This window comes from Ipomoea nil, unplaced genomic scaffold (assembly GCF_001879475.1).
Source record: "Ipomoea nil cultivar Tokyo-kokei standard unplaced genomic scaffold, Asagao_1.1 scaffold3030, whole genome shotgun sequence".
NCBI lineage: Eukaryota > Viridiplantae > Streptophyta > Magnoliopsida > Solanales > Convolvulaceae > Ipomoea > Ipomoea nil.
The window spans coordinates 46320-72537 of NW_017619458.1; the positions used below are offsets into that span (position 1 = coordinate 46320).

At 39.7% G+C, this 26218-nt stretch overlaps 2 protein-coding genes across 2 annotated transcripts; one reads left to right on the forward strand and one right to left on the reverse strand.

Moving 5' to 3' along the window:
• Positions 1 to 18325: 18325 nt before the first annotated feature.
• On the reverse strand, positions 18326 to 20750 carry LOC109163497. The gene is made up of 5 exons (XM_019312246.1): positions 20260 to 20750; positions 19680 to 20179; positions 19416 to 19551; positions 18683 to 18782; positions 18326 to 18478 (listed from the first exon to the last, which is right to left on the reverse strand). Exons 1-5 carry the CDS (start codon positions 20748 to 20750, stop codon positions 18326 to 18328), a joined length of 1380 nt encoding a protein of 459 aa, XP_019167791.1.
• A 663-nt stretch (positions 20751 to 21413) lies between these two features.
• LOC109163499 lies at positions 21414 to 23980 on the forward strand. The gene is made up of 5 exons (XM_019312248.1): positions 21414 to 21675; positions 21787 to 22449; positions 22513 to 22553; positions 22685 to 22892; positions 23049 to 23980. Exons 1-5 carry the CDS (start codon positions 21414 to 21416, stop codon positions 23978 to 23980), a joined length of 2106 nt encoding a protein of 701 aa, XP_019167793.1.
• Positions 23981 to 26218: the final 2238 nt, after the last annotated feature.

Sequence of the window (26218 nt, forward strand, 5' to 3'; positions counted from 1 at the left end):
ACTTTTTACCCTTCTAGTTGCAGCTTAACTATCACAATGTATACAAACTAGAGTTACACGTTTTTCCCAACTAGGCAGTGGCGGACCCAGAAAATTTTGTCAGTGGGGGTGAAACATTAAAACAAAGAGGTGAAAAAAAATGAAACAAGTACACTTAAAGAAGTATAACCATAAATATTGTTGGATACAGCAAAAAATAAACATATCAAAACTTTATAAAAGTATTCATAACAAAATATGAAACATAATTAATTTGATAAAATAATTCAAATATAAAACACATTATAATTTACACACCCCACTATTAATATAAAAGAAAGTCATATATATACCAAAATTTAACTGTGTTTTTTTTTTAGAACAATAAATAAGCCACAAATCCGCCAGCTTTCAAGGATTCACACAAAATTTAAGCTGTGTTGACAGAAAGATTCAAACCTAGCCCATTTCAAGATACAAACGCACATCCTACCATCTCATCTAACACAAATTTTGTTTACATTATCTGTTTCCTTATTCTTATACTAATCATGTAATTATATATACATATATATATACATATATATTTATATAGGCTATATAGGGGGTGGGGGTGAGTGGGGGCAGGTGCCCCCACTGCCCCCACTGTAGGTCCGCCTATGCAACTAGGTATATCATCTAGAAAATGGCATAGTTATCCGACATCTTCACTACACTTGTCTAAGGCTAATAGCTTAGATTATATTCCATCGTGGATCTAGATACTACAATTTGTTTTTGAGAATTTTCATGATAGGCTATATTGGCTAACATGAACACATAACAACTCGTGTACTTAATTAGAGTCCTTAATATCCAATATTCAATTAGTATTGCTATACCTTCTAGTCCAGCTAGATATCATGTATAGTCTACTCTAAGGTCATGAGTATACATTAAGTTTCTCATCACATCACTATTGCCCTCCAATGGTCATCACTAGCATTACTAGTGTATCTACTAAGGGTGTGTTTGGTTGGTGGGTTTTGCCCATAGAATGGGTATGAAAGTGATTGTTGTTGTTTGGTTGATAGGTTTTTAGAACACTACTATGGGTTTCGAATACTCCATTAATTGAAAAACCCATACCCAAATAAAATAAGGGTTTCATTCCCTTATTCATTCTCAAGCGCTACTATTAGTAACCTGTTGGTCCCGATAGGGTGGTAAAAGTCTAGAGGGGGCGGGGGGGGGGGGGTAAGGAGGGGGGTGAATAGACTTTTAAACTATTTCAAAATTAAATAACTCTTTGGTAATTTCAACTCTAAATAACAAGTAAATAGAGAAGTAATTAAATTGAAATGCACAACGGAATTAATATGTGTAAAGAGTTATGCCAATCAATAATTTGAATCACATGCACGTGTAGGATAAGCTCAGATGATGGGTAAGGATGACATGAATATTTTAAATATTTAAAGGAGATGGTGCACTCAATATTTAACAATAATATTCAAGACTATAAATAAGATTTCGTGTCACGTCAACCGTATGATAAATGTTACATGCAACACGTCAAACTTGCTTAGAATAATTCAAATGTTAAGCATGGAAAGTTTGAGTTACATGCATACGTGAAAACACACTAAACCCGAAAGATTAAGATAGGCTGTGAATAGTAAACGGGTTAGTCGGATGATAAATAAATAAAGCGAATTATGTAAGTGCGGTATGTAAATGAGAGAGGCAATTTATAGTGGTTCGGAAGTGGCATAATCTTCTTAGTCCACTTTATTCCATTCACTTCTAAGAGTAATTCACTATTTTCCACACACAGTTACAATAGTGAATAAGCGCTACACAAGCACTTCTTCCGGATGTCTTGCACACAGCTTCACCCAACTCCGAGTGTCTCGCACACAGCTACACTCAACTACGAGTATTTCGCACACAGCTATACTCAACGCCAACTAAGTGTTTTGCACACAACTACACTTAGCAACCACGAGTGTTTTGCACACAGCTACACCCACTAGAGTATTTTGCACACAGCTATACTCTTTTTACAATTACAAATACAAAGGTAATTGTATCTCTCTCCAACTAATTTTGAGACTATTCAGACTAAGTCTCTCTTCTAGATATTTCAATGAATATGTAAGCACTTGTATTTCTAGAATTCGCACTTGTTCATCAGTGTGTTCTCTTCTATGTCTTCAAGTCTTCATGGCCTTTTATAGGAAATCAAATATATCCGTTGGAGTGTGATAATTTGATATTTGAATTTTGAATCTTGTAGCCTGATATTGTTGACAATGGTAGGTCTTCAATTTGATTTGATTGTCAACTTGCCTGACAAGATAATATTTTATTTCAACTTGATTTTCAAGTTGTTTCTAAAATATTATTATCTTTGGTCAATTTTGAATTTCCAACTTATCTTTGAAATAAATCCTTCTGATAGAATTTATTTCTAGGATAAGATTTTATATTCATGTCTTCATAAATTTTTCTACCGTTCTGATCATATCTTCAGGAAATTTGGATTCTTGTGGCATGTGGGGTGAATCAAAATAAATTCCTTCGAATTTATCCATTTTCTGATCATCTTGCTTCTTTGCCACATTTTGCTTCTTAGAAGACACATTGTGCTCCTTTGGATACATCTTGCTTGTTTGACTTCGGCACTTCTTGCTTGTTTGACTTGAAACATTGTGCTTTTCTTATTAGGCTACATTGTGCTCCTTAAGGCACATCGTGCTTTTCTGAAACATTGTGCTTGTACGAACATTTGTGCTTCCTTGGAACATTGTGCTCCTTTGAAACATACATTGTGCTCCTTGTGCACATCTTGCTTGTACACATCGTGCTTGTCCGAATTCTTGACTTGTAAAAATAAATCCTTAGGGAGAATTAATCTCGGGTGTGATCGTTGTGAGTAAAGACTTCTACCATTTCGCCGTTAGGCTCATCCGATCATTTGTTGCAACGCCATTCCTTTATGCTTCTTTCCCAGATGAATACTTGTAGGACCAAAATTAATTATTCAAATTAATTTTGTTCTTCATGTAGTAGATTTTCCTTTGACTCGATATTCTGGATTATGATGCTTATACTAAAGACCTAAATTCTAAGGGGATCTAAAGTACATTTGGCCCATCAAAACTTTATTACAAAAATATTCCTATCATAACCATCTCATTCCACCCTACTACCAAACATGTTAAATACTTTCACCAAAACCCATTACCATTACCAAGTATTTGATACCCATTCCGATTCCGATTCTTATGTGCGAACCAAACACACCCTAAGTTTATTGACTATAAAGGTAATATTTAACCCAGTACAACTCATTAGATACATCAAACATTCAATAATCCTAACATATTTTATTTGAGAAATACACTCTCCTCAATTTTTTTACAAATGTACATGAGTATCTAATGACATCTTAGCCAATTGATTATCATCTTTGTTGAATTTATCAATAATTTTATCTATATAATAAGATTGGTTTAACATAATACCATATGATCTTCTAATGATTTTAATCCTAAGGATTAAATATGCCAAATCTATATTCTTCATGTCAAAATTTTAATCTAACATGTAAGTTGATTCGATCATTACTACCAACTATATATGAGTATATCATCCACGTATCAACATAGAATGACATAACTATTTACTATGTCCATATCATAGGCATTTGTCATTTTCTCCCATTTTAGTGGGTCCAACTCTTCTACATTACCATATAATTTTCTCCCTTGTTTTCTCTCCAATCATTCTCCATTTTCTCCCCTATTTATGAGCCCTACACTCCTACACAACATCTATTATTTTATTCACTTTTCTATAATTAATAATTTCAACTTTATAATTATGATTTCAATTTCAAATTTAAATCAAAATATATTTAAGTGATGAAATAAAATAATTCTTTGAATTACAAAACATAATTCATTATTTAATTCAAGAAATTAACAAAATATTAATATTGTCATTCGAAATCGTTTATGGAACAAAATAAAATTCAAAATTGAATACTAAATATTAAATATTAAACATACCAAAATTTAATACAATTACAAAATGAATTCTTGTTAATAGTCCATATATACGTGTTCAACTAAGTTTGCACGAAGGTAATAATGTGCTTGAGAATCTCCCTTCCTACAGAGGTATTCTTGAAATTCTTCAGTAGAGTCGTGAACTGGTTGTGTTGGCATATTACCATCATCGTTCGACCAATCAGTTATGTCATCTGATCCCCCCATCTTCAACAATCATGTTATGCAAAATAATGCACGTCTACATTATTGCTAGTAACATTTGTAACTTAGATTTTGAAGATACCAAAAGTTAGAAATTTTAGTCCCCTATTTATTTTACCTTTGAGACTTAGGTCATTTCTGCTCAAATTCGAATGGTTCAAATGTTAACTCGAGAGGTTACGTTTCAGATAGTGTCAACAAAAAGTTCGAATAGTAACTCGAATGGTTTCTTTGAAAAAAAAAAAAAACAAAAGAGGAAAAAAATTGTACATATAGGAGTTCCTAGTCTACAATTTCAACATTATTTCATTTTTCTTGAACATTTGTTTCACTAACATGATTCATTATGGGTTGAAAAGCTATGCTCGGGGTGTTTGATTAGCTTGTTGGGGCAAAGATTGGTTGATGCTTGGATCAATGGAGGTAATGCGCTCCAAGGGAGTTTGAACTCTCGTTCCCTCCTATTTTTGTGATTTTTATTGTGTTGGTTGGCCCCGTTTTTTGTTTCTAAAGAGTCGGGAAAAAAACGAAGAAAAAAGGAGTTCTTTGATTGTGTGTGCTTTCTTGTTTCATCTACCCTATCCATTGTTCCTCTAGTGTGGAAAGCCTAAGTCCCATGCTCACTTCTAAAGTGTGGAAAGGGACATTCATGATTTTGACCCATCCATCCATTTTCACCCAGCATTCATGATGAACATCGAGTACGATGTTCATTGTAAAGTGTGGAAAGGATACACTTTGTGCTTCATTTGGAATTTGTGAGTCTTGAAGGGTGATTTAATGAGGTTATGCATGGATTGAAGTGTGATATTATTCATTTTATCTTGGGAACGTGCTCAAATGGTGTGTAGCTAACTCAATTCTTTGAATATGTTTGAAAATTGCATCTTTACACTTTGTGAGGTTGTGTAGGGCCAAGCTAGGTTTACTTTTCTTGTGTGCATGCAATGATCTATCTCTTGAATTTCTTGGACTTAGATATCTTGGATTCTTTGAAGTGGGAGTGTGTGCAAGTTTGGGCCATGGAATATAAAAATGGCAAGACCTGGAATTGGAAAAATTTTTGGTTTGGCATGGGGCAAAATGTGATATTTTCTTGTCTGAGCTTGTGTGATTCCCTACTCCCCAATGAAAAAAGGTAAGATGGGTTGAAAACGAAAAAGAAAAAGAAAAAGAAAAGAAAAAAGTCAATAAAAAGCTAAAAAAAAGCTTGATGTTATCCTTGCTTGAGGGGGAAAATAAGAGGTAAGCCATCTTGTAGGACTTGGGCAACCATTGCACGGACTTTGAAAAATCATAGCGTTCTACGTGAAGGCATTTGACTCAAAGGTGTGTCCTAGAGGTAATAAGAAGAAAGAGAGAAATTCACGTTAAGCCAAAACACGTGGAGTGGTCCATGTCATACTTTCACTTACATTTTTGTTTGGTCTTTTGGGCCGGTTTGAGGTTGATTGGTGAGCTTGTGCACATCGTTCCTACTAGTTGGCTCGGCTTGGTAGGATTGGGAGAGAGAAGAGTTGAATCACCCCATTTTCTTACTTGGTAGTGTGTAGAGAGGAGTGTTCCCTCTATGTTTTGTTCTGACCATTTAGGGGTACGATCATGGCGGTGTACATGGGAGTAGCATGATCGTGGTGGTGATCGTTACGGGGCGCACGAAAGTATTTAAAGGCCGGCAAGGATGAATTTGGGGGAGGAACTTTTAGATTTTATTTTGCATCTTTTTGTCAACTCAAAAACTCTCCCAATCTAGAAAGAGAAAGTAGTTATAGGGTTCAAGTGACTTGACAACTTACTTTGATCTTGGAGCTAATTCCTCCTGTTTTTTTTTTTTTTTTTTTGGGATCATTTGTTGATTGATTGCTACCTTGGATTGAAGCTAAGTAATTCTTGCATCAATTTCATGTGCTTTCAATCTTTGTATCTTGCTTCAATTTCATGTGCTTTCAATCTTTGTATCTTGCTTCAATTGCAAGTGCTTTAAATCTAGAACTATGAGTGGCTAAAAATTCCTTAGGGATTGGATTAGCATTTACTTGCATCGTACTAGTGTGATTGTGAATTGCTTATTAGAAATGTATTTGTGTTGATTGCTTGATTTCATGATGGAAGTGAGAGGTTTGGTTGAATCCTTGGAGTTAGGGCCCAATTCCTGGGGTGATCTTGGAGTTAGTATGTTTGACAAGAGATTGCTAGCATACTAGAGCTTTGACCTCACTTGCATTTCCCGCCTTAGATCCAAGAGGTCAAAGTCTGGAATGAAATGTAGGCAATGTGTTTGATAAAATGTCTCATGAAGGTAGCATCGTCACTTGGGTGCTCTATTACCTTATGATAGGCCAATAAGACCTAAAATGGCATTGGCAATAGCAACACACCTCACTTGAAGTCCACTTCCACACAAGCATACATCTCCTACCTTAGACTCTTGAAAGCACCATTGCAAGGAAAGACTAATCCATACCCGTTTTCCATTCCTATTTGAATACTTGTTTGATTGTTTGCTAGTTTACTCTTGATGATTAGATACTTGTTTCTCTACACCACACACAATGATTTTGCACACTATGGCTCTAGTACATGAAGAGCTTTTGTCCATTTTGTGACTTGCTACACATCAACCACCTCAGCTCCAAATTTGTCATCCTTTAAGAATGACATTCCCAATAAACCACCTTTCCCAACCTATTTACGATCTTTGTGCTTCGTTGAGGTGAAATTTGATGCAAATCTGTATAATTGAGGTTCGTGGACTAATGGTGAGCGCATTTTGGGGTTTTATAAGATTTTGGGCTAAATTGAAAGCATTTGGCCAAGATTTGGAGCATAATTGGAAGAAGTCCTAAAACAGCAAATTGCACGATGGATTCCATACTCATTAAACCGGGCATGGGAAAAAATCAGAGGGTTGCACGCCAAGATCCATGCGCGTGATTTAATGTCCTAGTGATGCAGGACGGGAATCACGATTGTACAGCACTCGGTGTGGATTAGGCTTTGATGGCCGAATCATGGCAATGTTTTGTTTCAGGTTGGGTCGACTCCTCTGACCGTTATGAGTTTTAATTCTCACGATTAATGGTCAACTGTTACAATAGTTTTTGAACTGATTTAATATCAGTGTTAATGCCGGTTTTGAATGCTATTTAACCTTCAAACTCCTATATAAGTTTGGTAGGGGCAGCAGATTTTATACGAACACAGACACAAGAACACACAACAATGAAATTCTGTTTTCTTCTCCAAAACTCTGCTCCTACTCCTTTTTGCCGACTGTGTTCTGTCTGTGCTCTAGTTCGTCGGGTTCATTCGTGTCTTTTAAATATGTCAACTGATTCAACGAAACATTTCTATGCGACCTAAGCATATAACTTGTGGAAGATGGACACAACTCATGATTATGCTCCTTTACATGTTTGGTAACAACCCACTTCCCATTTGAATCTACATCAAATTGACACATTGCATTACATCATGTTCGAGTATCTACCTTTGACTAACACTTATTAGATGTATTTGGTCTTAATTTGAACCCAGCCTTAGAACAATGCAACTTTTTCATCTTCAAAGTCCGACTTCCAGAAACATAATATTGTTTGCCCTTCCTAGCACAAAATCCCATTCGAAATGCATAATCATTGCACATATCAAATGCTTCTTCAACTGAACCAACAAAAAGCCTCAATAATTCTTGATTAACTGTGATTTATTAAAATGAACTTTTAGTATTTCTATAGTGAAAGTATTATGTGCAAAAAAAGAATCTAATGAAACTAAAGAGAAATTGTAATACAGTGTTTTTCGAATGAAACTAATGTGGACTGAAGATGAAACTGAATATCATGCTTGTGAAAAAGAAAAACAGTAATTAATTGAACAGACAATTAAACATAAAACCTAGAATAGATGAATCTTCATCAATAACAATTGGAGAAGTACCATCAATTGCAATATAAGTGTGACACCCCGTAAATCTAAATGCTAATTGGGATTAATTAAGGAATTAATCCTAGCCTTCCTTGGTAACTTCTTCCTAAAATCCTGAAATTTCATAGTCGAAGGACTAGAAATTGACTAGTCTTCTTGGTGTACCTTGTGCCTTGTGTGTTGTACCTCAATCCCTTATTCATCCAAACCTTAGTAAGGGTAACTTGGTCTTTTCACTAGTGAGAGGTGCTCATGTTGCCCTAGCAAGACCTCTTGTCTTCATTCCATGCTAGCCAAAGTTCTAAAAACTCTCCAACCTCTCTCTAAAAGAATCCTAGCTTGCTCTCCAAGTCAAAAAGGGAACTTCCAAGCTTTGCTTAGTCTTTCACCAAGATTCCAACTTTCCAACACCACAAGGCTAGGAATGGTAAGATCTATCCTTCCCTACCTTTTCCTTACAAGATTCCTCCATCTTTTCTCTAAATCTTTCTTCTACCTTGTGGGTTTTGGGAGTTTGTAGAAGATCTAGTGGTGGGTGAAGTGTTAGGTTGATCTAGAGGAGCTTTGGTCTTGCTTTGAGGTTGAAGAAGGTGTTCTTGGTCTACAAGAGGTAACCCATGCTACACAAAACCTATTTTCACTTGATAATAATGATTGTTGGCTTCTATGTGATATTCTTGATGTGTTTGAGTGATTGATGCATGATCTTGTGATAATGCATGTTTAGAGCTTGTATTTTAGGGTTTTTGGATGCTATTTTATGAGCTATTCATAGGTTCAAGTCATATCTTTGTTGTGTGAAAGATTTGGGATCATTTGGACTTGAACTTGGCCTTAAAAGTGCAAAATCGCGAATGCTGATTTTTGGGTGCAGGGTGTACCCGAGGGTGGAGGTCCACCCGTGGCCCCACCCGCGGGGAACATGTATGATGATTGCGGGGATTTTTTCCCCGTGATCCTTTCCTTTTTGGTACTTGATGTTTTGGCCTCCCGTTGTTGAATTGTTGAGCTTTTGTGAGTCTTCTTGATGTTTCGTATGTCTAGAACGATGAGTTAAGAATCCATGTTAGGATTTGGTGTCTTGAATCGTGCTTGTGGTCCAACTTTGTGATTCGTTGGATTGATGTTGAGTCTTTGAGGTTCGTTGGAACCAATTTGGTTTACCCGTTTGATATGCATGCTAGACTTGGTGTCATTGATGCTTGTATGTGTTGTTTGTCCCTTTCTATTGAGGATTGGCAACTCGTGTTGCCAATCATGTTGGTATTGGATTGAGGTCCATTGTGGTTGTTGAGTATCGTTTCATGTCCTTCATTGAAACCCCTTGATTGAATCCCTTGATGTGATCCCGTGTGTATGATTATTCCTTGATTAAGCTATTGTTGAGCTTATCCTTTGTTGTACACACTTTGTGTGGAATCTAGGTATTGTTGTATCTCTAGATTCCGTGTGTATTGACTCTTGATGAGATGATGGATTGATGTGATGAGATGATTGAGCTGGTAAAGTGGACAGTGTGGGGACTTATGTGTGAACGGACCGGTAGTGAAGCTCTGGATGGCCGTTTGGTTACTTGTGACTTGTGGGCAACATGGGAAACTTATCCCCGTTGCCAGAGATGGTAGCTAACCCGTTGAGCTTAGAATCTCAATAGGGGGTGTATACACTTAAAGTTGCTAGCTCTGTTTCCATTGGGCTGCAGTCCTTGTCATTGCGATGACATTATGCATGTGATCCGGGTCGTTGCGATGACTACGTGATACATGTTTGTTGATGATTTGGAGCCCTCCACACTGATCCACTATGAATCGGGCCGTGGTGCTGACTCCATGGTATATGACTTGGTGTGATAGTGTCCTATGTGGACTTGGAACTCGTTATGGTGTGAATCTGACCTTCTTTGCTAATGAGCATGTCTTGATGTATTCTACTTTGTGATCAGTAAAATACATCTCCAAGTGTATTGGTTACAATTGGTATTCTTGTCTTGTTGTTGTCGTAAGGATGTTGATTTCCTTTTTCCTTGAGAGTGTGAATGAGTCTTTGAAGTTGACTTCTCTATATGGCTTTTGAAATGATATATACTGTATTCCGTTTCGAAAATGGTTTTGACTTATACTTATCTATATATGCTACTTAACGCGTGTTGATGGGTTACCAGCAATATTCGCTGACCGGGTGTCATCCCCTATCTTTATGTTGCTTTACAGGTTTTGAGTAGCATCTTTGAGAGCGCGCTAGCATATCGTTAGTTAGTGTAGCTCCTTGTGGCTTGTTTTAGTTAGACTTGTGGCCTGTGAGCCGTAGATTTTTATAAGTATGACTTTGACGTTTGTTTAGACTTAGCCTGTGCACCTATAGATGTGTAGGTGTGGCATAACATCCCATGTACTTGTCTTTTAGCTTCCGCTTTTCTTATGTTGATGTTTAGACAGCTAATCCCTTTAATTTAAGTTTTAAAAGTTGCTGAAAATCAGGGGTGTTACAATAAGGATTACAAACATCTGCAACAACACAAAATCAAAGAGTAAAAGACAATTTTGGTCCTAGACTTATAGTGGCATGGACAATTTTAGTCCTCCATAAAAAAATCAAACAATTTGTGGACACTCTTATTATGACGAGGACAATTTTGGTCCTCCGTCTATATTTCTGTTAGATAACCGTCTAAGAGGAGGGCAATTGCGTCAATTCACTCTATCTTCTTCTCCAACATTCAATTCTCTGTAAGACCCATGAATCTACAGCCACTAATAAATACACTTGTGGTGAAATATGTGCTTACAAGGCATTTCTTTAGCCACTCCACCCAAACCCCACACTTCCAAGCAAATCGCACATTCATTGTTCTCTTCGCCATCGCCAATATCCACACTCGGTAAGGACAAAATAGAGGATTTTGAAGTCGGTGGCTGCCCATTATCTTTACTAAGAAAGTCTTGCAACAGAGATTCCAAGCTCGAGGAGGAAGATGACCCGCTACTGGCTTTTATGACGACCCTGCCTTGGGTCACCGGGTTTATGAGGACGATCCGGTCACGCGCGATGGGAGATCCTCCGGTCTCCTGATCTGGGTCCGAGGAATTTTGGAGTGGGTTAGGGTTTGGGATGTCGAAAAAGGAAGGGAGTAACTGAGAGAGGTCTCTGTTTCTCGAAAGGGTATGCTCTGTTTAGAAATCCATTTTGGAAGGAGAGAGGTTTAGAGACGAAGAGAGTGAAATGGAGGCTGGGAGATTTATGGAGAAGATGATGATTGGATGGCCCACAGGAAGGATGGGAAGAATCTGGAAAAGTGTAACTATGTGCTCAGATTTATCCATAGTGCCATCGTTTTCAGGTGGGCGATATTTTATTAGGCTCGGATAGTTGGGATTTAGTGCAGGCTTTTAGATAGATTGAAAATACTTTCTTTTAAGAGGTGTTTTATCTTCTTGTTCAAATCATCACCAATGAAATTAAGTTGAACTTACAGAGAATTGAAGGTTGGAGAAGAAGATAGAGTGAATTGATGCAATTGCCCTCCTCTCAGATGGCCATCTAACAGAAATATAGACGGAGGACTAAAATTGTCCTCGTCATAATAAGAGTGTACATAAATTGTCTGATTTTTTTATGGAGGACTAAAATTGTCCGTGCCACTATAAGTTTAGGACCAAAATTGTTTTTTACTCCAAAATCAAAGCTAATAAAACACAACTCATACAATAATATATATTGTCGAATGAGACTAAAGCGAAATGAAAATGAAACTACATCGTTGTTAAAATGAAATTGATGTAAAAATTATCAACTAAAATTGTAGTCCACTTCAAATGACACTATAGTGTTCCCGAAATGAAACTTATGTGACTTCAAAATGAAACTGAATAGCATGATCCTGAAACAAATATATAACTTGAATGAAAACACAAATACACGTAAAATCTGAAATATAATCATTATCATCAACAAAATTTGGAGAAGGAACATCATATGCAATCGGTAAACTCGATTCAACGGCGACCAGAAGATTATCTTTAACTGCAACACATAGAAACTACAATATATAAAACAACTAGAATCATACAATAACAATATCAAACATAAAATACCCTAGAAACAATAAAATAAACGATCAACAGAATGAGAGAATAAAAACCTGGGGTTAATGAACTATGATCATCAACAACTAATGAATTCGCATCAATCTCAGCAATTGTATTCCTTCTACCTAATGTTTCATTCATGTTTCGAATAGACAAAAAGATCTCCACGCTATGAGAGAAAGAAGAACAACACGAACAAGAAAGAAGGAGAAAGAATGGTGAACGATAGAAATTGTCCGTCTGCAGGAATTAACGGCAACGTCTGAATCGCGCCAATGGTTAGCATTAAAACGACGGCGTATAGAAGCTTGGACCACAATACATTGTAGACCGCACAGTAAAATTTGCCCAAGGCCAGGCCAAGGGCCGGACAAGCCACCGTAATACTGTCTGCCCGCCAGACGTCACAGAGGAGCTTACAGATTAACAAAATCTTAGCTTTTTTTTTTTTAAGCTCAATGTAAACCAGGTGAATGGTGATGGCTGCTGTTCATAATTATGAATATATAGTTCAAAAATTAACATAATGTTCTATATTGTGAATATAGAGTTGTGAGCATAATTATGAACATATAGTTCTGTAATTATGAATATATATAGATATTCAATAATTGTGAATATAAAGTTCAACAATTATGAATATATAGCTTTACAATTATGAACATATAGTTCAGTAATTATAAACATATAGTTCTGTAATTGTGAATATAGAGTTCAACAATTATGAATATGAAGTTCAAAAATTATGAATATATAGCTTTATAATAATGAACATATAGTTCAGTAATTATGAACATAGAACCGTATCCACCTTGCAAGGTGGACACGGTTCCACAGCATAACGATTGGCAGGTGGTGGTAGAAATGATGGGAAAAAGGTTGCAAGAATTGAATTGAAGACGACAATATTATTCAATAAATTTGCATGCAAATCATCTCTTACGGCCTAGCTAGAGAGGTAACGTATAGGAAACCTTCCTAGCAGGCTTCTAACTCCTAACACAATATCCAAATTAAATAACAACGTCTTTTACAGAGAACTGAAAATACTACGCACATATTTGAAGCACTCAACTAAGCAGGTGGATGGGTCTCGTCGTCATCACGGCGGCGTAGCGGAGGTGGGAAGATGAGCAGCATGCCGTCTTTGATCTTTCCAACGACCCAAGCGAAGATCTTGCGCTTAACTACTCCCCGGATTGGGGTCACAAATGACTGATTAGTTTTGAGCTGGTGTTTCTCCATCGCTGAGTTTTGATGGAAAGTCCGAGTTGGTGTAATGGAGTGAGCTAGTGAGATATATATATTATAGAGTCTCTTAGTTTTGAGTTCCCACTGGACTGCACGGTGTTGTTTCCTGGAAACTGCATCGAAGAGATCACTCACATTTCATATTTCGATCAGTGGGTGTGATTATCGATCCAACGGTGGAGGAAGAAACTCACCACATTTGGGTGTGATGATCGAACGGTGTAGGCACGGGCGGATTTCCATTGGCCATTATATTGAAACTTCTTTTCATCTTACGACTAGTATAATTGTAATTTAATTAAATGTTTTTCTTTTCTAATTTGTGGTCGAACCGTGGAGGCTCTGGGTGAATTTCCATTGGCCATTGGAACTTTTTCTTCCTGTTCACCCTGATGTGTATTTTAATTGGAAGCAATTAGCATTCATGACCTTCATTTATGATAGATTTTCATTTGCAGTCCCTTACACATAATAGCCTCTTAAATATTCTTAAAAAGTTCAAGTATATTTACACTGGTGTAAATCTACATGCTTGTCCAATATTAGATAAAATGCTATGTAAAAAGTTTTCCAAATCTCCATTTTTCTCAAATGAGTATATTTATGAATCAATTTCTTATTTATCCATTATATGTTTTGGATATATAACATATCAAATAAAATCTTACTTAGAAGAATCTAAATTCATTTGACTCAACTCAAATCAGAAGTGAACCTCACCAAAACACTACGCACCAAAATGATCACTTTAAATATCGATTTTAGCTAATTTTTTCAACCACTCCCCATATGAATGAAAATTGATTTTCGAGACGGTAAACAGATCGACACGACCATTTTTAACTTAACGAACAATCCCATAATAAGATAGGTATATGTTACCATTTGAACCCTCATTTGTAAAGATATATTAGTTTATTTACGGGAGAATCAGTGTCAAAGTATTTATGTCCCTCACGTTACCTATAACCTTTAATTACAAGCTAGTTTGGTCTTATACGTACATCTCAATGAAACCATTCGGTTTCATCTTCTATCTAAAGACCCATTCGGATCCCAAAGGTAAACATGAATGAAGATCAACAAATTTCGAAGTATGATTCTATCAAATAGAATCAACTTCACTTTAAATAACCTCTTTCCATAACGGTCCTTCGATAGAAGTTACAATTTATTCATATTGAGACTTATTATCTAACAAACATGTCAGAAAATTCAATTCATTTTTTAATAAATATTTAGAACATTATATTCATATTCTAAAATAAGTTACAAAATCAGGACCGAATGATTTTTTAAATCCTAACTCATTTTTTGTTGTGTTTAGGCTCTTACTCAGATTTATTTTCAAACCTCCTATCACTATCCATAGGCTAGTCAAATGCTCATTTCGATGCATTAGGTCCTTCACTGGACCTACACATAAATACATCTTCAACAGATGATGCATTCTTAGATTCAATAATCATGTTCTTATGTTTATCTAGTTTATGGGACTCATACACTAAGAACAGATAAGCATTATTGTTATATGCATTGCCAATAAAAAGAATTTGATATTATAGTTGAGACTGATAGAGTATTATCAAATAATGAAAGAAGAAAAAGTGTTGAGATTGCACTAGTACAAAAAAGTTAGTCCGCTACCATTCTCAGTCCAATATAGCCATTAAAAACAAAATAATCGTAAGGGATATTTTCAAATTGCTTGGGTGTTTTAGGTGCATAATGTTTTTGAAATTGGGGTTTATGCGCGTTGCTATGCACCCTAGAATAAGACGTTTGCTTAAGTCTATGATACCACTCAAATTGCGCTTTTGACATTGGTTCATGGACCATAAGCCAGTCCTCATCGGAAGGAAACAATCTTCCGGCGCCTCTCATTGATTTTCAAGAGTATCTCTGAGGCTTTGCAAACCTATTATTTTGACCATTCGGGTAATGGCTCGGTTTACCCTTCGGATGACCATTCGGTCTCCTCCTTGAATGGTTTGACCTCGAGTTCTTTTTGAGTTTTCCTCTCGGATCGGGTGGTTACCCTTTGTTGCCTGACCCTTCGTGAATTGACCATTCGGTCCTCTGCCACTAGGTCTATTCCGATTCGTGTACTGGACACTCCTCGGGTTACCGTTCGAAGGTTTACCTTTCGGAGGTTCCACAACCTTTCGAAAAGCGTTCCCTTTCGGTTAACTATTCGTTTGTGGTGCCTTACCCTTGTCAACAACTCTTACTGGTTCAGGTTGCAGCGTTTGACCTTTAACAAACATAGGTTTTAGACCTCCACTGGTTGAAGGGTCTGTGGGTTTGGTCAATAGAACTTGTGAGGGGGATTTGGGATTGTAGCCTAGTCTTCCCACTAAGTCTTTGCTCACGCACCATTCGATCCATTATTTTGGATGAATCAGTGAAGGTAGCTATGACCTCACGCAAATTGTGTTATCTCAATTCTCTTACTTTGCACTCTTCCTTTAGTTAGAGAATTTGCTTGTCAAATTGGCTTATCGTGCTCATCATCTCATTATTTTTTAGCACAATACTCTTGAAAGATTCGCGTTCAGCCAAAAGTTGAGCATTCTCTTCTTTCAATTTGGCATGAGTGTTCTTTACTACCTTGAAGTCCTTCATCAGTTTAAAAAACGAATCCACAGGATCTTCATCGCAACTAGACTCGGACCCACATTGTGTAGAAGATGATTGAGAATTTGCCCCTTCATCTTTTGCCATTAAGCACAAATCTTCAACCGAATCATGTTGGTTGTAGAGGCAGATGAGTCCCTTCCCATCGTCCGAGCTTTTGCTCTCTAAACATGAACTAGAGGTGCAGTACTCGGGTACCACCTTCTCAGCTGACTCGTCGATCACCGGTGCTTTCCTCTTTCTGTCACCTTTCGAGTGACTACTCGAGTGGTTAGCTCTTTAACCACTCATTTCTCCGGGGTTATTCCTCGGATTGCTCTAGTTGCCTACACTCCTCGGTTGGTCTTAGTGCTTCCGAACCACCGTGTATGGGCATTCTGCCTTAAAGTGCTCTAGCTTCCTGCAGTTATATCATAATGAATGCAACTCCTCAGATTCCCTACTCTTCGAGGTGTTAGACCTCTCAGAGTGTCTCCGATTTGAGGAAAATGGTGTTGCTAGAGAGCTTCGAGGGTTGTTCTTCCTCATGAATCTCTTGAACTTCCTGACAAACATTGCAAACTGCTTGATAAGTGTGCCAAAAGTGTATCATTTTGGGAGCGTATTAGAAGTTACATGTGCATATACTCAAGTGTGTGTTGCATGGAAGATGAGGCGAATCGGTGCAATTTACTAAGTTTTGCATATGCCAAGTAGTGGGAACATTTTGTCACTTTTTGCAGAGATTTAGGGAAAAGAAAAGCAAAGGAAAGGAGAAGAGAGCATGGTGCGATCGGAGGAAGCATCCATGGTTCCCTATCCACGTACGTGGTATCTCGTGGATGAGAAATAGAAAGATCCACGGGACCAATCCACGTTCGTTGATTGTCTCGTGGATAAGAAGTAGAAGATTCCGGTTCAGGAAACCAACGCATAAGTTCCCAAACCACGAGCCCGATCTACGCTCGTGGGCGACTCGTGGATTGGGACGATTTTAAGGCGCGAAGGAGGCGAATAAAAGGGGAGAAATTCCAACATTTTGAGGGAGATCACTTTAGTTTTAGTTCATAGCTAAAAATTGTAGAGAGCTTTTTGTAGAACCCTAGAGAGAGAAAGTGAGAAATTGTGATTCTTTGAAGGAATATTCTACAAGTGGAGCTTGGATTTTTCTTTGTACTCCTTAGTGGTATTGTTTTACATACTTGTATTTCATTTTCTTGCTTATCTTTACTCAATTGCTTTTATTCAATTGCTTTTGTTTTCCATTGCAATACATTTAGAGATTGAATTGAAGTCATCATGGTTGAGTGGCTAAAGTGTTAGATTAGATTGGCATTCCTATAACCATGGCATTCTAGACCTTAATTGTTCCTATTTGAGTAGATTTGGTGCTTGGTTGGAATTGCTTTGTTATGTGCATTCTTTGAATTGATCCTATCATGTTGGTGGCCACAATAGGGTAGGAGCTTAAGATTGAGAGATTGACAAGAGATTGTAGTCCCTCAATAGTCTTGTTTGTGCATAATCCCCGTTCTACGATCCGAGAGGGCTAGGCCCGGGAGGAGTGGTAGACCAAGTGCTCGATAAATGCCTTAGCCGAATTAGGACCTAAGAGACTAATCCCTTCGCAGTTTAGTGTTGGTGCCTTGATACTCCCGTAGTAACCAACCACGCACCACGTCAATTCACCCCTTGAAAAGTGAATGCCATGTTTAGAAAGACCAGTCTAATCCTTGCCTTTTGATTGTTGTTTCTTGTTAAATTTGCATTCTTGCGCTATTTGAATCAACGACATGATGTTTCCGCGCCTAGTTAGTCATTGCCATTGTATTGTTCGCACATTCGCTTTAGTCCCTCCAATTTGTCATTCGTGAGAGAATGATAAAAATCCAGGGAGTGATCCCGCAAACTTTTGACATCGAAAAAGAAATCTTGTCACTGCTCATCAGTTACAACTTCAGCAGGGTTAGAATTGGACCTAGATGAGGTGGATGGTTTTTGATCAGCAACCAGTGCCAAAATTCTTTGTCTGGGTTCCTCGTCTTGTCTCGATCATCATTCCAACTCGTACGCCTTCAGGTCATCACTAAAGATTTGTGACGTCTGGATCGCCTTCAAGTCCTTATGGTCACGCATCGATATGACCTTCATTTCCCATTATTTGGGCAGTCCTCGGAGAATCTTCAGATTGATCTCCTTTTGGCTTAGCTACTTCCCTAGATCAGCGACCTCACTAAGGAGCTTTATAAACCAAGTCTCTATCTCGGCTATGGTTTTGTTTGCACCCATCTTGAAGTCCTTGAACTTCTTCATCGCGATGGTCAGTTTGTTATCTTTCTCCTGTTTGTCCCCTTCTCCAATCTACATGAAGATGCTCCAGATCTCCTTGGCAGATGTGCATTTTCTGATTCTAGGGAACAAGGTATCATCGACCGTCTTGAACAATATATCTTTCTCTATATTGTCAACATTTTTTCTGGTGCGGTCCTCTGGCGACCGTGCATGTCTCTGTTTAGGCACATATTATGGTGCATCTAGTCTTTGCGCCGCTCGGTTGGCGTTGACCATCATGATCTTCACCAGACCTTCGGTGATAACCTCCCACATCTCATTGTGGAAAGCAGAGAGGTGTGCCTGCATTCGCACCTTCCAGTCATCAAATTTACTGAGGTTGAACATGAGATGTTTAGAAAGATAATGATCCATATTATTGCGAAAATAATATGTGAAAAGAAAACAAATGGATTTTGAGCATTGAAATGAGATCACCAGGCAGTATACACAGCGTTTACCTATCAAGGCAACTACTCTGATACCACTTGTTGGTCCTGGTGAGGGTTAAGTACGAGTCTAGAGGGGGGTGAATAGAATCGTAGGGATTTTGAAAATTATTGGCGATTGGTTAAGGCTACCCGAGAGGTAATCTTAACTACTCGATCAGAATTTAAGTACGTAGTGGAAAATATAATTTGAGAGAGAGAGAGAGAGAGAGAGAGAGAGAGAGAGAGAGAGAGAGCATTATTATGAAGAAAAAAATAATCTGTAGAAATTTTAGAGCCATATTGTAAAGTTTAGGAGAGAGAAAAAAAAGTGGTAATGTTTAGATATGAAAAAAATAGAGGATAATGAAGAAAAAGTAATTTATTGAATTTAGATATAAGGTTTATAGAGTTTAAATAGGGAGAAAAAATAGAGCTTAAATAGTGAGAGAAAATATTCAGAGTTTTTTTTTTTTTAAACCAAAAACAAGTATCATTAAATCATTAAACTGGAAATACAATCCGGAGGTACAAAAGACCACACTCCCGAGTCAGTCGAAGAATCAGTTGCTCGTGCAAGAACATGAGCCACTCGATTCGCTGATCTCTTGACATGGCGAACAACAACGTTCCCAATGTCGCTAGCAATCAACAAACATTGCTTCACAATAGAATCTACGTAAGAAAAATCCAAACAGCTAGAATTAAAAGCATTGCAAAAAAAGTAAACAGTCGGTTTCTATGATTACGTGATCGTGGCCAAGTCCACGAAGCCCAGAGAGAGCTTCCTTAACTCTGCATGCCTCTGCCATCAAAGGATCTCGATTGCAAACCAACCGGCCATTCTTTGCTGCCACAAAACCACCCCCCGTGATCCCGAATTACCGCTCCAAAGCCCACGTTGTCAGCCAAAAGTGCAACGTCAACGTTGCATTTGAGCCAGTGCCGAGGAGGAGGTTCCCAGATGACACAAACCGCATCAATACCTGTTCTGGGAGATGTCAATTTGTATGCATCCTTCCAAGTGGTGACCAGCCTTACAACGTGACTGCGCACCACCCCGATATCCCACACCTTATCCCTCCATATCCGATCATTCCTCACTGTCCATATCATCCAGACAACTGCCGCCAAATGCACCGCCCTCTCCCTGCTTGAGTTGGATAAAACGGATTCCAGAAAAGCTTGAATGGATGCTCCTTGTAGAACGTCGTCTCTCTCCCAAATCTGCCGAGCTATCCGACAATCGCCTATTAAATGTTCAGCTGTTTCCGCGGACTGCCCACACAGCGGACATCCGCCCCTAATCCACACATGTTTAGACTTCAAGTTTTCACGGACCGGTAAAATGCCCCGAGCGCAACGCCAAATAAGATTACGAACCTTCGGTGGAACTGGCAAACTCCAAATCTTCTCCCACGCCATGAACTCCCCAGGCCGGGTGCATGCAAAACACCATCGGTTGTCAGAAGTTTATACCCGTGTTTGACCGAATAAGCTCCACGGATGTCACCCACCCACCGCCAAGAATCCAGTACATGAGCTGCTATGGGTGTGGCAATGATTCTACGCACATCTGAGTCATCAAAGAGGTCGTTGAGAATCTCCTCGTCCCATCGTCCATGTTCATTCATGAGGCCACTGACCGTAGCCTCCCGTAGAGCGTCCACTGGAGGTGTACTAAGACTGGCCATAGAAGAATCTGCTAGCCAAGGCCAACCCCAGATCTTCGTGTCCTTACCATCCCCGATACGGCGTGCTAAGCCCATTCGCAAAACACCTTGCCCTTCCATGATACTCCGCCACATGTAGCTTGGATTGTGACCAATACTAGCCTCCATAAACTCACATTTTGGGTAATACTTTGCTTTCATAATTCGGCTAACCAACGAATGCGGAGTGGTCATTAAACGCCACCCCTGTTTGGCAAGAAGTGCAATATTAAACTCGTGTAAGCGACGAAAGCCCAGCCCACCCCGACATTTTGGCACACTTAAACGAGACCAGCTCATCCAATAACAGATAGAAGGTTGTTAGAGGAGTTCTCCTAGCTATGCATTTGAAATTTGAAATAAGTGGTTGGGGTTTCCTATTAGCTTGTATATAAGTGTAGGTTTCCCTGTACTCATTCATTCATGGTATTTCTCTATCTCAATATACACTTCACTATTTAGAGTTCAGCATGGTATCAGAGTGGTAGATGTGGGTGGTGGGCTTTGGTCGAAACGAGGAGGCGCCGCCGCCGGGAGAAACGGAGCAGCCGTCGGAAGCTTCACGCGCCGCCGCACTTCCGGAGCTCCGACGCCACGCGCCGGCGCGTGCGCCGTTTCCCGACCTCGCCTCCGGTCGCCGCCGACGCGGCTAGCTCCGTCTCCGTGCGCCCGACGCTTCTGTAGCAATATCCCCGTCCGGTGTTGAGGGGATTTGGCGTGGGCTGCTTTTCCAAAACTGAATCTGCTGCGTAGGGTTTGCTGCCAGGATTGGGTTTTGCGTAGAAGTGAAGTCTGCACCTCCAGGTTGGTTCGTGTGTGTTTATTATGGCAGAAAATAGGACTATTACTGTGGTGTCAACTCAATCTAAATTGGTTGATTTGGTGTTGGCACCTGATGGGTCTAATTTTGGGGAATGGAAGTTTTTAGTTGAAGTGAACTTGAAGGGTATGGGTAAAGCTGGACATTTAACTGGAACATGTCCGGCGGACCCTACCGAAGCCCAAGCGTGGCAGAAAGATGATGACGCCCTATTTTCGCGTATAATAAATTGTATTGATAGGAAGATAATTCTATCTTTACAGCACTGTAAGAGTGCGAAGGAAGTGTTGGATTTAGTGAATAAGTGGTTTAGCGGGGCAAATAATTAGAGGAAGTTACATCAGTTATCCCAGGATGTTCATCGACCGTCTCAAAAAGGGTGGGACATCAGGGATTACTATTATGACTTCAAGAATGTGAGAGAGGCATTGTGTGCTGCTATGCCATTTATTGATGAAGTGGATAAAATGAAAAAACAACGTGATCAGTTGCATATTTTTTGTTGGATTTCTGGGTTGGATAAGGAGTATGATGTTTTGAAATCACAATTATTGGGGAATAAGGAATTAGACTCGCTCGACCAAGTTTTTTCTATGGTTCAAAATGCATCAGTGAACCTTGGTACTGATAGTACGTTGGAGAAACAAGTCTTTTTCTCACAGGGAGATAGTGGGATTGATAGTGCCAACAGTCGAGGAGGTCGGTCCAGGGGACGAGGTAGAGGGCGCGGAGGAGGTCGAGGGCAAAGGGCTTGCTATAATTGTGGTGATCCCGGTCATCTGCGTAACCAATGCCCACAGCTCTTCGACCATATGAGATTTGCTAATTCTGCCTCTAGACCAGAAGGGACGGTTATGATAATTGAAGAAGAAATGGCTTTGTTTAATCAGTTAAAGCTGTCTTCCTCGCAGTCTCCCGCTAGTCCAGGGTCATTTCCATCTCCGTCAGCTACCTTTGTTCAAACAGGTAATCCTATTGCTTGTGTTTCCTCCTCGTCTCGACAGTGGGCCATTGATTCTGGAGCCAGTAACCACATGTCAGGTAATCTAAGTATGTTTTCCGAATATTGTTCCTTTAAATATTGTCCTACGATTACCTTGGCAGATGGTTCATCCACCTCTGTTTTAAGTAAAGGTAGTGTGAATGTTAGTGCGTCGTTACCTCTCACTTCTGTGTTATATCTCCCAAAGTTCCCATTCAATTTATTGTCAATTAGTCAAATTACCCGGGACCTAAATTGTTGCTCATGTTCTTCCCTGGATATTGTCTGTTTCAGGATCTGTTGACGAAGACGATTATTGGTAAAGGGAAGGAGGTCGGTGGGCTGTACGTGTTAGAACGGCTGTCCAAAGATTCTGGAGGTGTTTCGGTTGGTTTATTGGGAAATATGTCTCCGTTGCAGTTGCACTCCCGGTATGGTCACCCGCCTTTGTCTGTCTTAAAGAAGTTGTGTCCGGGGTTAGAATCTTTGTCTAGCTTGCAATGTGAGTCATGCAAGCTTGCTAAGCATTGTCGGGTACCATACCCTCCTAGAGTCAATAATAGAGTCGAGTCTTTATTTCAATTGGTTCACTCAGATATATGGGGTCCATGTCGAGTAGTATCGAAATCTGGGTTTAAATATTTTGTAACTTTTGTAGATGATTTCTCTAGACACACTTGGCTATACCTCATGAAATCTAGAGATGAGTTGTTTGGGATCTTTTGTAATTTCTGTGCGATGGTCAAAACTCAGTTCAATAAAATGATACAGGTTTTGCAGAGTGATAATGGGACTGAGTATTTTTCTCGTTCCTTCTCGAGTTATATGAGTCAGAATGGGATGATACATCAATCGTCTTGTGTCAGCACTCCCCAACAGAATGGTGTGGCAGAACGTAAGAACCGACATCTGTTGGAGGTTGCTAGGGCCTTGTTGTTTCAAATGAAAGTCCCTAGGGTTTACTGGGCAGATGCTGTTCATACAGCGTGTTTCTTAATAAACCGCCTACCTACAAGGGTCCTTGGGGGTCAAAGTCCTTGTCATTTCATCTATCCGTCCAAACCGTCGTTCTGTCTTCCTCCTAAAGTGTTTGGGTGTACGTTTTTTGTCCAGGATGTTCGTCCTCAAAGAGGGAAACTCGATCCTAAGTCATTAAAATGTATTTTCCTGGGATATTCAAGTACTCAAAAAGGGTATCAATGTTACTCCCCGGATTTGGGGCGATACTTGGTTTCTGCAGATGTCTCATTCTTCGAGAATACTTTATTCCGTGAGGAGCTCCCTGGTTCGTCTGGTTGTAGTTCTGAGATAGATGATTTTCTGACTTATGTTGTTACTATCCCTGACTCCGTAGGAGTGGAGTCTAGGCCTCCTGTTACGCAGGTTTATCACAGGCGGCCCAGAGAAGTTGATACGCATGCAGCCCCACCGGTTCCACCAGTAAATCCTCCCTTACCAGAATCTTCGTCGATAGACCAGGATGTTCCTATCGTCGTTCGGAAAGGTACGCGTCGTTGTGTTCGTCCCATTCCGTCCTTTGTGTCATATACCAATTTATCGGCGTCTTCACGTGCTTTATGTCCCAGTTAGAGTCTGTTCCTGTTCCGAAATCTTTGAGTCAGGCTATGTCCCATGATGGTTGGAGGCGTGCGATGGTAGAGGAGATAGACGCCCTTGAGGAGAACCAGATCTGGGATCTAGTGCAGCTTCCCCCTGGTAAGGTTGCTATTGGGTGTAAATGGGTGTATGTGGTGAAAATGAACCCGGATGGGTCTGTGGCTAGACTCAAAGCACGCTTGGTGGCCAAGGGGTACGCCCAGACGTATGGTATAGATTATACCGAGACGTGCTCTCCAGTGGCCAAGTTAACCTCTGTGCGAATCTTTATCTCTTTGGCAGCTTCAAGTCATTGGCCCTTGCATCAGCTTGATGTGAAAAATGCTTTCTTACATGGCTACCTGCGTGAGGAAGTTTATATGGAGCAACCACCGGGGTTTGTTGCTCAGGGGGAGTCTAGGAAAGTGTGCAAGCTGAAGAAGTCTTTATATGGGCTGAAGCAGTCTCCGCGTGCGTGGTTTGGGCGGTTTAGCAATGCGGTTGTTGAGTTTGGAATGCAGAGAAGTGCATATGATCATACTGTCTTTTACAAACATACTAACTATGGGTGTGTTTTGTTGATAGTATATGTAGATGATATTGTAATTGCAGGCAGTGATACAAGTGGGATCGAGGCACTCAAGTCCTTTCTCGGGTCTGAGTTTCATACTAAAGATCTGGGAGTGTTGAAGTACTTTCTGGGAATTGAAGTTGCACGCTCTAAGAAAGGCATATTCCTCTCACAAAGGAAATATGTGTTGGACTTGCTCGATGACACGGGGCTGCTTGGGTCAAAACCGTGTGATACGCCCATGGATCAAGGTGTGAAGTTATTGACAGGAGAAGGGGAGCCGTTTGAAGATCCGGAGAGGTACAGAAGGTTAGTAGGAAAACTGAATTATCTCACAATTACCCGTCCAGATATTGCATTTCCAGTGAGTGTGGTTAGTCAATTCATGAGTGCACTGACACAGACTCACTGGGAAGCGGCGGTTCGGATTGTGAAATACTTGAAAGGTGCTCCTGGAAAAGGGATTCTTTATGCTGATCATGGGTATATGCGTGTTGAGGCGTTCTCCGATGCAGACTGGGCTGGTTCACCGGGTGACAGGAAGTCTATGACAGGTTATTGTGTGTTTGTAGGAGGCAACTTGGTCTCGTGGAAGAGTAAGAAGCGGAATGTGGTGTCACGTTCAAGTGCAGAATCGGAATACCGGGCTATGGCTCATGTGGCAAGCGAAATAGTCTGGGTGCGTAACATTTTAGAAGAAGTGGGTGTTGAAGTGAAGTTACCAATAGATTTGTGGTGTGATAACTGTGCTGCCATACACATCGCAAATAATCCAGTCTTTCACGAGCGGACGAAGCATATTGAAGTTGACTGCCACTTTATACGGGAAAAAGTGGAGCAAGGACTAATATCACTTACACACGTTCGGAGCGGTGATCAACTGGCTGACATATTCACGAAAGGATTATGTAAGAATCGGGTTTCATATATATGTAACAAGTTGGGCATGTTTGATATCTATGCTCCAACTTGAGGGGGAGTGTTAGAAGGTTGTTAGAGGAGTTTTCCTAGCTATGCATTTGAAATTTGAAATAAGTGGTTGGGGTATTAGCTTGTATATAAGTGTAGGTTTCCCTGTACTCGTTCATTCACGGTATTTCTCTATCTCAATATACACTTCACTATTTAGAGTTCAACACTCTAGCTTATCGCACAGCCGCCCTGGTATCAAAAAGACAGACGTGGTAAAAATTGGGAGGGCCTGCGCGACACTTTTTAGCATGATTTCTTTACCTGCTTTCGTTAAGAGACGATGTTGCCACGTCCCTAACCGCTCCCGAACTTTCTCCTCTATGTAACGAAAAGTGGCTGATTTATTACGCCCCAGGACTGAAGGTAGCCCTAGGTAACGACCAAAATCTGTCGTCTCGCGAACCCCCATGCATGCATTGATCATCTCTCTCGTTTCAACTCCCGTGTTTGAACTAAACATGATGCTGGATTTCTCATAACTAACGAGTTGCCCCGATGCTGCACTATAACTATCAAGACATCCCTTGATAGACTGAGCTTCCCCATGCGTAGCCCTGAAAAAAAAAAAAACAGACTATCGTCCGCAAAGAATAAATGTGTCACGGTCGGGGCCCCGCGTGCAAGTCGAACCCCATGAATGTCACCACGCCCCTCCGCCTGCTGCAGAAGGACAGACAGTCCTTCGGCAC